Consider the following 14,570-nt stretch of genomic DNA (forward strand, 5'->3'; position numbering starts at 1 on the left):
ATTCTTAAGTCCTCACCCACAGCATGTTTCTTTCAAATCATCAGAGCTGTACTATTTATTACTTGTCATAGAAGACTTTTAAACTGTTCATATTGTTTTTCATTTTTCATTTCCTCAAATGATAGGCTATTTCAAGGGCAGCTTTTTATAGAGCCAGTTCCCTTGTAAGGCAAAGACTCACACTGTTTTTGTAGTATCTGATTTTTACAAATATACATGTTGAGCAGAGGGGACCATCTCGACAACCAGACAGACAGGGCTTGTCTTCAGAACTCAATCAGCTCCCCAAAGCAATAACAAACAATTTAAGGAATCACAAATCTCATGCTTGGAAGCTAGCCAAGAACAAAACCTAGAAACTTAAAATGCACAATTGTTTCCTTCAGCCCCTACCCAAGCAGAGATGGTATACCACAAATTCAAGCAGCTAGTCTCCACTAGTCATTAAAAGCCCTTAAGTATGTTCCATTGCCAAAATATGGCTTGAAGGGATGACATTTTGAACATACGAAAAGCATATTTTGCACAATATGTGCAAAACAGCTCTCTATCTGACAAGCAAAAACAGATGTTTTAAAGGAACACAAAGTGGGTATTTTAAAGGAACACAAAGTACTTATTTACTTTCAGCAGAAGGCTTAAACTTTTGTAAAAACATTAGGAGTGGACAAGATGGAGATCAGGAGCTGCACAGAACTCCAAACTGTCTTAAACTACTGGAAAAATAGGCCTTTTCAAAATTTGCTCCCATAGGGGCTTGTTTAGAACCAAACTAAAACTTGCTCTAAGGTTCTTATTTTGTATTGATACCTGGAGCCTATTCCAGGATAAAAAAAATGTGAATATTGCCGCTGGTTATATCCAATTTTTGCAGAGAGATTCTGGACAAGAAGAGTCTTGAAGAAAATGGATAAGTACACTCAGCTGGAACAGTTAAAGGTCTCTGGTGACGCAATTATTCATAATTTCAGCACAAACCATGCTCTCCAATTCTTAAATGAAAGGCAAACCAAAAATAGGATGCTTCATTAACTGGGATGGATGTGCATTAGTATTTGGACATCATGCAAATATAGTGTTGAGTGGGAAAAGAATGTTGTATACAGTAACAGTTCAAGATTAGCACTACCAAGGCACACTGGTGTTTATTTCTCTTCTCTTCAGGGGTCAAGTGCAGGGAAATAACTTAAAACAAGTGCTGGGAACCTGTTGCCCTCCCTGTGTTGTGTGCACGCTCCCATCAACTCCAGTCAGCAAGCCTGATGGGATTTAGAATACAATTTATGGATGGCCACATATTGTAAGCTTTAGAAGGTGGAGCCTGAAACAAAATGTTTCAGTGTGTACTCACAGCCTAATAGGATCGTTCCTGTTGCAGCTAGACAGCCATGTTCTCTTCCATTCTAACCCCCCATTTTCTATTCCTCACCAGTGACCTGGGTGCAGGCAGGCTGTATGTGTGTGTGTGAAAATCGTGCCGCTTGTCAATGCGTGTGCGGGCAAAAGGGGTGTGTGAATCCACCCCCCCTCTCTCTCCTTCAGGTTTGACTGCCTCCAAACTGGCCAGAAGCCAGGGCTTCCCTATAGATCATTGCTCCTGTCAGCTCCCCACCCCAGGCAGCAGCAGCAGGAGGAGGAGGCAGTGCTCGTCTTCAGTGCAGCCATCTTTGAAGTAAGAGCAGCCACTGACACATTCCCACCTGTTATGTATTGAAGTTCTCACCCTGGGCCAGCAGGGGGATACTGTAGATAGTTATGCAAATGAAGGATCGAAAGTGACGTTCAGTGATTGGATAGTTTTAGAAAGTTGCTACAGTTACATTGTTCTGGAGCTCTATATAAGCAGGCTGACTGAGCTCCTCAGTTCAGTTCTGTTCTGGCCTTTGAATAAACAAGAGCTGTTTGAAGAATCGCTGTGTCGTCTGATATGTTCGCCCACAACTTAACACCACCCACCCCCTCTCTCTGTATATGCCATGTAACGATGAGGCAGCTTAACTACCTGCATTGCAGCAGCATGAGAGGAGGAGGAGGAAGAAGGAACTTGGGAGGTGGCCCTGGCAGGCGCTGGCACTGCACCGCCCTGGGCAACTTGCCCCGCTGAAGTGAAGGAGTGAAAGAACCGTGAAGGGAAGTGGGGGAAGGCAGGTTGCTCTTTGCCCCTAATGAGGATGGACAGACCAAGGTTCGACTGGGCTCTCTGGCAGTGCTCGCAACACCTGGAAAAATCAAACCTTCCTCCTCCAGCTAGCAGCGCCAGTGAGACATGCTTCTAGGACAAGAGCCCTATCTCGCCTGCCAGTTTGGTTGTTGACTTCCACGGCTTTGGAGGCACCGATACAGATCCTTGCAAAGGATACAAAGGAACCTGGGTATGCCTCTGTTCCTCACTACTAACACTCAACATTTAGTGGCTACTGAGTATTCTTAGTCCTCACTGAATTATTTCATTGGGAGGCAGGGGATGAGCCCTTAGATTTTATTTTTGAAATATTTTCTTGTACTTCTGCAAAGCGCAGATCTCTCCTGTTCATCCCCCTTGTTTCTCAGTTGATCTAGTTTGACTCTGCCACTTGAGTACACTATTAACAGGGGGTTGCTTAGAGTATACTGAAAATAGAGCTCCCTCCCATTGTCCAGCAGGAAGAAGCAAGTCACATGGTGTGTCATATGGTGTGGAATTTTTAGCCAAACCAGCATATCTCTGTGCTCTTCCTAGGCCTCATAAATTTGTGATACCCGGAACTGAATGGTTGCTGTTTCTCATTTGTTGCTTCACACAAGTCAAGTTACTGGGTGCCTTAAGACAATTTGGATAATTTGTAGTTGCATTTCATCACAATTAGCTCAGAGCAGGGCGAGCACATACGTGATTAACTAACAGTTAACGAAACATCACAGCTGCTCACTAAAATGAGAGGGCTTTCCGCAGAAATACCATTAAAAGGTTGAGCCATTCTTTGTGAAGATAAAGCAGAATCAGACTCAATACAAGATGAATGAGAGAGCCAGTTCGCATCCCCTCCTTAATTGCTGAAGAAAGACTGCAGAAAACCACCACTGAATGTGAGTTTACACTGAATACATTTTTAGTGAACACTATTTTAGAATACATTTTCCAAGACTAATATGCATATCTCTCTTAAAAAAATGTGAATTTGGCACAGTATATTTGTTCAATTTAGGAAGCACTTCAAAATATACCATAGCATAAGTGGGTGTGCAGGCTGTACACACACACACACACACACAGACACACCATTGCTGGTAAACTTTTAATTATTCATTTATTTATTGTTCATTCAGTTGCAACTGAATGCTAGATAACTATAGATAAAACCATAAAGCCAGACTCCATATAAAGGCCTCTTTTTTTTGCTGCTGGTAAATAATATTCAAGGAATAGGAGACACAAAGGTGCCTTTATGACCCATTTATCTCTACAAATCTAATGCCAGTTCAATATACAAGAGGTGGTGTCGCGCATAGCCTTTGAAAACTAATAGGGACCCAAGAGGTATCTGAAGAGACTAAAGGGGATGAAGTGGCAATTACTTCTTTTCCCCAGTCTTGCAGGTGCCCCATATGACCGGCAGAAATATTAGCAATCCGAAATGCCACGCACACAGCATCAGCACACAGAGTGTAGAATCCAATACCCTTTACAGAATCCAGAGCATCCTAGCTTGTATTTAAAGCTTTCACATCTGCAAAAGGGTGCTCAGTATAAATATATAAGCAAGATCTTCAGAAGGATCTGGAATTGAGGAACTACATCCCACAAAACTCCTTCTGTTTCTCTCATGGTTGTTAGTCATGTACTCCATTATCTGTACTCCATTACAGCCCATCACTTAGCTGTCTATTTCCCTTCTGACACCAGTATACCTCTAATCCAAAATGTGAGGGGGGTGGGCGGATGGACAGTTCTTTTGCACTGCCAAAGGCTCTTAATGTTTCCCCATTGTCACTCAATGTCTCCACTGCACCAGAAGTGATTGCGTCATGCTGGCCGCATGACATGGAAAGCTGTCTGTGGACAAACACTGGCTCCCTCACCTGAAGCGAGATGAGCGCTGCACCTCATAGTCGCCTTTGACAGGACTTAATCGTCCAGGGGTCCTTTACCTCTATCTTCAATGTCTCTGCAGTTAGCTACCGCAGCCAGGCTGATTTGCATAAGCTAACCCAAGCATTCGTTGTCTGGCACAGTCATGCAGCTTTTATTTCCCCACTTCCTATCCCAGATATTAGCTAAATTCTAGCATTCACTCATTTATTGAGTTTAGAAGGGAGTAGTGTCTCCCCTCACGGTTCATAACATTACAAACAATGGTGAATAAGCTGGTGTGAAAAGGAGCGTTAGACAGCTATACTAGAATGATTTCAAACCCAAGAGCAGTTCCCTGTATCCTTTTTTTGCAGCAAAGTATGGCACAAATGGCAGGCCTCTCTGCACCATACTGGTCTTAGATTTCTTTTCTTTTTAAATTTTCAACCTCTTTCAAATCTGTCTGTGACTGATGGTGGGGATGGTGAAGGATATTCAAGCAGTGAAAGAGTTTTAAAAAACCACAGTATTTGATTGGGTTTAATGATGAATGGTACAAGGAAGACTTGTTCAAAAAACTGGCTTCCCAAAGTCAACTCAGTTAAAACAGAATGCCACCCCTTTATCAGAAAGGTTAAGCTCTGATAAAGTTTAAGATGCTAGACAGAGTAAGCAAGATACTCAAAACAATCATATTAGCCCATTAGATAGATAGATAGATAGATAGATAGATAGATAGATAGATAGATAGATAGAATAAAATAGTGATAAGGAATATGGTCAAAAGCACAGAAATAGCTAAAGAGCCAAATCATGGTACACACTTCAGAGGAATGGGGGACATTCCCAGGGTTACTAGTCACTGACGTAGGGCAAGGGAAAATCTTTCTGGCATTCAAATATAGCAATCCTCTCCAGAGCATATACCAGACTTCATGCACAGAGCTTCCGCCAAAAACACACCAACATCTGACAGCTACACAAGCCTACCACACCTGGTAATTAGAAGCCAGCTCACAAACAGCATTTTTCAAAGACAAATCTGTGTGAAGGACAAACAACGAATCCACAAGGGAAAAAAGAGGTCCAAAATTCAAAGCCATTTTTGAAGCTGATGTCAGAAATGACAATGGTTCTAAAAAGGCTACAGTGAGAACTGAAATATTTCTACCAACTAGTATCTGTTTGCTTTCCCAACCATGACACACAACCCCTCCTTAAACACGACACTATTCAACATCTTTTTATGACTGTGAAAGATCCCACAAATGGGATCTCATGTGGGCATTTATGTGTCAAAGCCCAAGTTCACATTGAAGATTCGATTCACAGCGCATAAACCCAGGAGTTTGGTGCTCCTGAGCACCATGAAGTGTGTAATTGACATGGGAAGCCATGGGTGAACCCAGCCATTAATTCCCAAATTGGCTGGAGTGTCTTGACTCCCTGAATTTGTCCTGAATAGTAATGGTTTCTTCTCAACCTTGCTGTTCTTAGATATTATTTCAGCAGTTTCTATTGATGTTTGTGAAACATGCTACACCCCTTTGCTGCTAGATGTGCCTTATGGCCAAGTAAGCATTTCAGAACATCTTTTCAATCACATACGATTATAATTACTTTCCCCTGAAAACCCAAGTGTGAGTTGGGTCCACTAATTAGCTTTTTATCTTAGTAGGAGTAAAATGTGAACCTTTCAAAGCCTGCCTAGAAATGCTACTAATTTTCATTGAAGGCTATCCCACTGGTGGGTTGCATGCTTCAAGCTGTACAGTGTTTTTGCTGTAGCCGAGGATGAGGTGAAGGGAGCAACGAGCCTCTGCTGTCTTTTGCAAACTCCTACAGGGACTGGCAGCAATTGCATTCCTCTGTCTTCATATTCACTTTCCCTCACACTAATTTCACACCTGGCTAGATACTGGAGGCTGGATGATATAATGCAGCTTCCTAAGGGATTGTGTCGTTTCTCAGATAATCATTAAAAAAAAAAAGAGGGAGAGGGAAAGGTATCTCAACGGGAAAAGATGAAATCAAAAGCAGCACACCTGATACAGCAAGAAAGTCATCAATGCTTGTAATGTCATCCACAGCTTCAGTGAGCACATGTATGTGGTTCTCCCATGTGTTTTTATACATTTCCATGTTGTTTCTCACCACCTGGCTTTTGGGTTTGGCCGCAAGAGCTAAAGCAGCGTTGATGACCTACAGGAAAAGAAAATGCACACTTTTCTTTGTAAAATACCCTAAAATCAGGCAGAAAAGTATTTAACTACATTTCAGTTTTCCAAGCTCTACATCACAAAAGTCTCAGTTTTCACACCACATAGAAATATTGTGCATATGCTAACCTTCCTGATGATTTTTAATTCTGTTACAGTGAGACAGGAAACAGTGTCAGAGGGTCTCAAATGGAAGACTAGCAGATAGACACAAGCAGCATATCCTTTGCACTCATGACCATGGTAGATAGTCAGAGGACAGAGATCCTTACCTGCTCATCTTCTGCAGTGCCACCATCATGCATGGCCAGAAAGGGGTGTTGCAGCTACTAGCTCAGCAGCAGTCAGGTGACAAAAGGGGCCCAAACCGTTCTGCCTTGTCCTATACAGCTCAGCCTAAGAAACTTGATGTTCATGCATAGATTAGGCTTTCAGGCTGCCCATCTGCTAACTTGCCCCCCTGCTTTCTGTCTCACCTTCAAATCTTCAAACCGACTGCAGGAAAACACTTGTGGTTTTTATTTGTATGTGGAAGAGTCAATTATTTAAATATTTTTAAGAAGATGAATACTCTGTTTGGTGTCAACAGAGCCTCTGAGCACCAGGTACTTCATGTAGAGCAGGCACAGATAATAATACTTACAAAATTTTAATTAGGTCAGGGTACCTGTAATGGCTATCTTTTAAAGAATAAATTAATACCTAATACTTTTAAGAGAAGTGATAAATAAAGACTGGAAGCATACTGGAAACCATCCTTGCTTTATAAGTCCAATTTTAAAGGGGTTGGGGTTGGGTTAGGTACTGTATTTTCAGTTCATAAATCATATGACATAGACACATTACGGGCCAACATGAGGCATGACCTAAGCAAAGGGTGGAAAGTTAAATGCAACAGCTAAATCAAACATGTAGTTTTGCATATCTTTTTTGAAATTCTATAAAGAATTGTTTTCTTGTTGAGTAAGGAAGGCTCCCTGAATTTTCATTGCGTTAAATTGCTTCCAGCTTTAAAATATACCAAGACATCAGTCCTCAAAACAAATACATTTTCTTTTAGGGAATATCCATTATTCAGATACTTTTCAAGTTAACGGTTCATTAAAACACAGAAATCTAAATCAGTTTCAAAAAGCTATTAGGTTTGAAGGTAAATCTTGCGTTTTTAATAGAGGTGGTTTTTTTCATACTAAAGCTGCCTTTGACAAACAGAACAAATAATAAAGAAAAATGGTCAAAAATTAAAAGCTACTAAACCATATTCTGCATTACACAGGCATTTATGATTCGCATTATTAAACAAATATATAACACAAAAAGAAATCTCATATGGCCCTGAATATATAAAAGGAGGTACTCCAAGTGTTGGGAAAGCCTGAGATTTGAAGGCAGCTAAAATACTTTTTGTCAAAAACCAGGTTGGCTTTATTTTTTTCTTCCTCTCTCTTTTGAAAAAGAACACCTGAGTAAAATGTGAGTCATTATTCAAATGTTTCTTAATCACGTGCAATATATGTATTATTTTAGTTCAAATTTTATTGTACAATTAAACAGAACTGCTAAATAGAACAATATTGCTACATCATTCTCTCACACACAAATTCTATATTCCACCTTGCAAAAGGTAACAAGTTCATTTTTTCTATAGGTGGCCATTTCTTCTATCAGAGCAATCAGTTTAAATGTTTGTACACAGGAATGTTGGTACTACCCCAGATATGATAGGATGCCAACCTTCATAGTTTGCCAATGCTGAGCACAGTTTGTGAAACAGCCTGGAAAGCTTCAGGTGATCAGAAAAACATGATGCCCCAGATATTATGGGCCTTCAGCTTCAGCACAAGTTGCCCCACTATCACAGTGCTGCCTGATGTGTTTGCAATGCCAGTTAGAATCCTAAAATCATAAAATTTCAGAGTTGGAAGGTACTCCAAGGGTCATCTAGTCCAACCCCCTGCAATGCATGTTGGTTGTCCCAGCATATTCTTTCCAGGCAGGCCAGGTGCCCCTGGAACGTTCCTAAGACACAAAGGCAAGACCCCTCCAGTGTCTGACCCAAACAGGATTCAGGGGTATACAGCCCCAGCACAAAGAGAGGCATAAGTTGACCACATGACATAAAGGGATACGAATTGCCATGCTTTCCCTATTCCCTCTGTCTTACATTGCCAGACAGTTTTGCATCTCAGCCTCATGGCAGGCAGTTTTGAGGCCAATGTAAAATCCAAACTCTACTTGGTTTGTGTCCTCTTTATACGGAGTCAATTCAATAACGAAAACAAAACTGATTTTTATTGTTTAGCTTCCTAATTAAGGGCTAAATTGTGCTCATACATTGCAATCCTGCACCATGTAAATAAACGTTCTTTTTTCATCTTAGTGTATAAATAATTCAAAGTTATATAAGCATTAACTAATAGAAAAGCATCCTTTGTTTTTGCCAGTTTAGCATTTCACTCTTTGAAATCATTCCACTGTCACTGAAGCCCCTTAAACAAAACACTAGGGCAATATCTCTGAAGAGGTGAGTTAAACTTCCAGTACAATGCACCAGTGCTGCTGAAAGCAATATAATATGGTTCTTTGCAGCAAAACATCAAACCAGAAGATTTAAGAGATTATTAGGAGAGCATCCTTACAGGGACACATACTTAGCGTATCCACCTGGTAGAAATTTGTCTTTGACATTCTACACACACTTTGAAAAATGCTTCATAGTAGGCATGGCAGGTACAGAAGAGCACTGCACGCTAATGCCAGCCTTAGCCACCATCTATCTCCCCCTTCAAATTCAATATGTCCCTGGGCCAACACACCTTTTTCATAATTAAAACAGGTACAGGCAACCTGTCTCTTCATCAAACCTAATGCAATCCATTTTCTTAGTTTTCATTAAAGTGGTTTCTCTGAAAATTAAAAACAAAAGACAAAGCAAACCCCTCAAACTGAGGGCTAAAATCCAAAGGGCGAGATGCAGAATACTTTTCTGCCACTCTTTGCTACTGCAGGGCCTTGCACTGCATGAGAACCTGCTCCTGGGAAGACGCTGAATACAGCAGTACAGTGGTACCTCTCGTTGCAAACGGGATCCATTCTGGAGCCCCGTTCACAACCTGAAAGGAACGCAACCCGCGTCTGCGCACGCGCGGGTCACAATTCGCTGCTTCTGCGTATGCGCGTGACATCATTCTGCATGTCTGCACATGCGCAAGCGGCAAAACCCGGAAGTAACCCTTTCCGGTACTTCCGGGTCTCCGTGGGACGCAACCTGAAAAGACGTAACCTGAACTGAACGTAACAAGAGGTATGACTACATTGTTGTTATGTGTTTTTTTAAAAAAAGAATAATTTAATGCATAATTATAATGTTAATTAAAATGTTGTTTTACTGGGTTTATGTTGTACATTTGTTTTTATGATAAATATGTTATTGTTTTCATGTTGTATTTTTGTACTCTTAGGAATTTTTTAATATTAAGCAGAACTAACTTTCTGCCCCAGTGCAAGGGGATTTCCCCCTCTCTTCTCTCCCCATGTGTGCCCTGCACCATCCCCAAATCTGCTTGAGAGGGTTGGGGGGAAACTTAGAAACAATTTAGCGGAGTGTGGGGAGGAGAGGGGGAGAACATTCTGTTGCACCAGGAGAAATCCTTGTAATGACAAAGTATTCACCTTAGCACTACATTGAATACAACCCAATGTGGTTCAGAAACACGCTTACTTATTTATTACATTCATATCCCACTTTTCCTCCAAAGAACCTGAGGTAGAGAACATGGCATTCCTTCTTTCCTTATTTATCTTCACAGCAACCCTATGGGGTAGGTTACACTGGGAGCTGGTGACTGGCCCCCAATCTCCCAGTGAGCTTCATGGCTGAATGGGAATGTGGACCCTGGTCTCGCGGGCCCATGTCTTACCCTTTCACAATTACATCACTCTCATTCTCCTTTAAACAAAATAAATAAATAAGGATATGAAGCTGGGGGTGAAACTTGTCACAACACTTTGTTTCCATGGAAGGAAATGCTTGCTGCTCACACTTGAGGAGGTAGGAATGGACTCTGGCCAAGAGAGGCAACTGATGCTATTCTATCTCTTTGTGCACTTTGGGTCAAATTACATCTGAAGTGTGTTTCAGTTTCTCAGCATTTATAACAACATAATATGAAATTGCCTCCAGTTACAATTTATATGAAGAGAAACATGCTGCTTGAATTAGCCTGATCCTCCATTCCCTTTCCCCTTTCCTTTTTTATGAAGAAACCCTTCTGAGACTCCACATTTAAACTCTTCCCTTTGCTGGCCCTAGTAGGACCAACCTGGGCAGTTAGCCCTGGTGATCATTTGATGTTTACTGACTGGGTTCCCCCCGCCTCCCAAAATGACCCTGAATTTTTGAATTTTATTGACATTGATACTGCATTTATGTTGTATTTTATGCTGTTTTTAAGGCGCATTTTAATCAACTTTTTATATTTGCTGTTAGCCACCCTGAGCCCGGTTTTTAAACCGGGAAGGGTGGGGTATAAATAAAAATCTATTATTATTATTATTGCTCAAAATGGCTGAATTATTTCTTACAGCTATGGCTACATCAGGTAGCAAAGCAGAGTAGTCCTTTTAGGAACAATACTGCCCAGATACCTTTTCTGAAAGTTTTCTGTTCTGTTTTTTCACAAATAACATAACATGACGTTCCATTGGGTAAATGTGGAGGATGCATCAGATTTGGACCAGGCAGACCAGTCTTAAATCCTTGTTCACTGATAAAGTTGTAAATTGTGTGTGTGTGTGTCCTGTTACTTGGCCTCAACTCTCATCACCCCTGTCCATTGGCCATGTTCCATGTTGCTGACAGGATATCGAGTTCAACAATATTTAGGGGAGTACAGGTTCCCCATCCCTACTTTAAATAATCACAGCATGAGCTCTCTGCTGCTTCTTTTGGTAAGAGAATTGAAAAGCAAATTTTTGTTCCCTATTTCCCCCCATCCAAGTCAAATTCAAATAGCATCTTCCTTCTCACTAGCAACATCACTTGCTGCACCAACCAGATACCAGTTCTTAGAAAGATAATAGAACTGTAGAGTTGGAATGGACCCTGAGGATCATCCAGTCCAACCTCCTGCAATGCAAGAATATGTGGTTGTCCCATACGGGATCAAACCTGCAACCTTGGCATTAGCAGTACCATGCTTTAACCAGCTGAGCTCTATGCCTTCATGTATTGCTTCACTCTGTCCAGCTCTATCAAGGCATGTCACTAGAATTGTTAGCCTCTCCCATCCTCACTCCTGTAAGGCTTCCAAGCCTTGAACAGTTGTATAGCACGAGTTTCTTTCCCCACTGCAGCATCTGCACAGTGGGATAAAATTTGTTTCAGCCTGTCCTGCAATCGTCTCAGAAGGCGCCTGCCAGAAACTGGCTACTGGCCACAATGGCTGTGCTGCCTCCACTGTTGGAGGCAGTATGCCTCTGAATAACAGCTACTAGGCATGGGTTTCCCATAGGTATCTGGCTGGCCACTGTGAGAACAAGATGCTAGGGCTAGATGGGCTACAAGGATACAAAGCTACTTAAGTCACAACCGGACACAACCATTGGTGTAAATTGTGTTTAGCATTGTGCTAGAGCAGGGATGAGGAATGTTTGGCCCTCCAAGTGCTGTTGAACACCAACTCCCAGCCAGAACAGCATATGGATGAGTAGTCTAGCAAGAACTGGAGGATCACAAGTTCCCCATCTCTGCACTAGAGTGACTTGCAAATGATAGATCATGGAGCAGCAGGGGGTTACCCATGCTTTTAGGGAGACCACACTGATCCATACACTCTTGAGTGAGGGGCAACAGCACACAACAAGGTTGTTGTGAAATGATGAGTGGCTTTTGGAAGAGGTTTAGAGAGCTTGGGCTTTTTCAGGGAAATGCTGGAATCCATATTCTAGAAATCTAGAAATTTGTTTGCAAATAAAGAAAGAGAGAGTGAGAGTGGGTGGAGGGGGTGGGAGAGAAACAAAAAATGCTATTTCCCCTGTAGCTTCAGGAGGAGATTTCAAAAACACTTGCATTCTTGATCTACTTAACTGGTTTTGAAATAACGGACTGTGAGGCTCTTTGAGCCAACCTGTACACAAAGCTCCTTATTTAAAAAAACATTTGGTATTTCCTTGGTGAACAATTTAACAACCTACTTGCACATAAAGTGAAAGGACAGGCTACGGTAGCTTACTAGTATATGTTATATAATTTGCCTAGAGCAATCTTGGTTCATCACATTCAATATCCCACTCGAGAGATACATATGCAATGAAGACAAAGGCACAACTGTTAGCCCAGGGGCTGACTAGGAGTTTGCAGGAGTTGCTTATGATGCTCTTGGAACTGGAATTCCACAGCTGTGACCCTGGAGTCAGGTTCAGTCCTGTATCGGCTGTTTCAGCCTAAAATACACCATGAGCATTTGGCTTATCAACTTGCATTTTGTTTCTACTTCTGTGTTACTGTGCAATCCTACACACGTTTACTAAAAAAAATGCATATCATTGTGTTCAGTGGGGCCAGCTCCCTAGCGTTCACAGAACCAAAGCCTTCATAATGCAGATCTTATTACTGCCTGGAACAACACCTTATGCATCTCCTTCTTTGTATTGATATTCTGTAAACAATCCAATAACCTATTTCTTTTTAGTCAATAGACATCTCTCTTTTAACTATCAATCCTAGTATTGTCTCCTGGAATGATATGCCTCAAATGCATTTCCTATACCACAATCCTATAACCCTTTACTGTAATCCTATAATCCCATTTAATTCAGTGGAATTTACTTCTGAGTAAACATATATCAATTGAGGCTGCACATCTCTTTCCTGTTTTGATTTTGCAATGTTACCCAGTTGCACCTTCATATTGTGCAGAAGAAAATCAAGTATTTATTGATAAAGGTATGTGCAGTCTGTGCAAGGTATTCAAATGAACATTTTGCAACTTTTTATGGCATTCAAATAAAAGCAACACAACACAAACTGAACCTTTAGAATGCAGATCAGCAGCAGCCTGAGGACTCAATCTGGCATGGAAGTAATATTGGTGAAATAAATTTGTCATTTGTGATGTGGCCATAGGGTTAGGATTGGTATAGGACCAAGGAAGGAAAACTCATTAGAGGCTAATTAGGCTGTTTTGGCAGATTTTGCAAATATTATTCCATATGTTCCATATAGATTAAATCACATCAACCTCCTGCCTCAAATTCAGCCTTATTCTTGAAATAATTAGGCAAATTAGAATCTTCTTTCTGACACTGTGCCAGCTCCCACTGATCTTTACTATCCTACACAATTTCCAGGGTGCCTGCATGCATGTGCTATTATATTAGGTCAAGATCATTCAGTGATGTAGCTCCAGGTATTCTGAGGAGGTTGTGTCTGATTCCAGTATGGCTGCCCATGCCCTTAATGCAGTTTTGATACCTACGGAGCTGGATCTAGCCAAGCTGTGTCACAATCCAAGTTTATCTGGGGCAGAGGAAGAATATCACTAAACTAAGATTGTATAATCCACTGGTTCCTCCCCCCACAGCTGTGCCACAATGTCACTGCTTCCAAATCTGACACCTTCCATCATGCCAAGCCCCAGATTAATTAACTGCCTTTTATGTGACCAAATATTTGGCTGGTCTCTATCCTTGCAGCAGTCAGGGAAAACCAGCATTGTGAAGCTATTCTCATTGGCTACCTTCTATAACTTCAGGTAGTCCAAAACAAGGAATAATTAGAGGCGAAACCCACTGCCTATTGGCTAGAGTGTTGCACTAGGACCAGGGAGAATCCTCATTCAGTCATGAGGCTCAATGGGGGATGCTAGGCTTGTCTTTCAGCCTAACCTACCTTACATGATTATTGTGAAAACAATATGGTAGAAGGAACTATGTTAATCATCATGAACCCCTTTGAACAAGGGCAATATAAAACATAATCAAATTAACAAATATTTACATTTTATTTCAAGTTGAATCTCTCTGTTTCACAATACCAGCTGATTAGGGTGTTGTTGTTTTTGGTAACTCCCATAAGTATTAAACTTAATGATACTTGACCATTATTTGACAGTATTTGAGCAGTCAATTAACCAAATCCTTTTCTCCCTCCCTTTTTTAAAAAGGAGTCACTTCTCAAGCCTACCTAGATTCCAACAAGAGAGTTCATTCACACACATATATGAAATTGGCTGAGGACAGGCTCTCAAAGTTTGCCACTCACATGCAAAATTCAGGCCACAAATATGCATAGAAATTCT

The 14,570-nt window shown here is 41.2% G+C and overlaps 1 protein-coding gene across 10 annotated transcripts in view; it reads right to left on the reverse strand.

Moving 5' to 3' along the window:
- The window catches only part of CTNNA3 (catenin alpha 3), a 541,298-nt gene that overhangs the window by 162,404 nt on the left and 364,324 nt on the right, over positions 1 to 14,570 (reverse strand). For 9 of the 10 annotated variants that reach the window (XR_014525906.1, XR_014525907.1, XM_083502498.1 and 6 more), the window contains one exon: positions 6,097 to 6,253. The exons of the other annotated variant lie outside the window; for it this stretch is intronic. Coding sequence is in view for 7 of the 9 variants with exons in the window: in XM_083502498.1 (XP_083358624.1) it covers positions 6,097 to 6,253 (157 nt within the window). In the remaining 2 variants the exon portion in view is untranslated. The remainder of the gene's footprint in view (positions 1 to 6,096; positions 6,254 to 14,570) is intronic. 10 annotated transcript variants of the gene reach the window in all.

This window comes from Podarcis liolepis, assembly GCF_965112155.1.
Source record: "Podarcis liolepis genome assembly, chromosome: 5".
In the NCBI taxonomy this organism is placed as follows: Eukaryota; Metazoa; Chordata; class Lepidosauria; order Squamata; family Lacertidae; genus Podarcis; species Podarcis liolepis.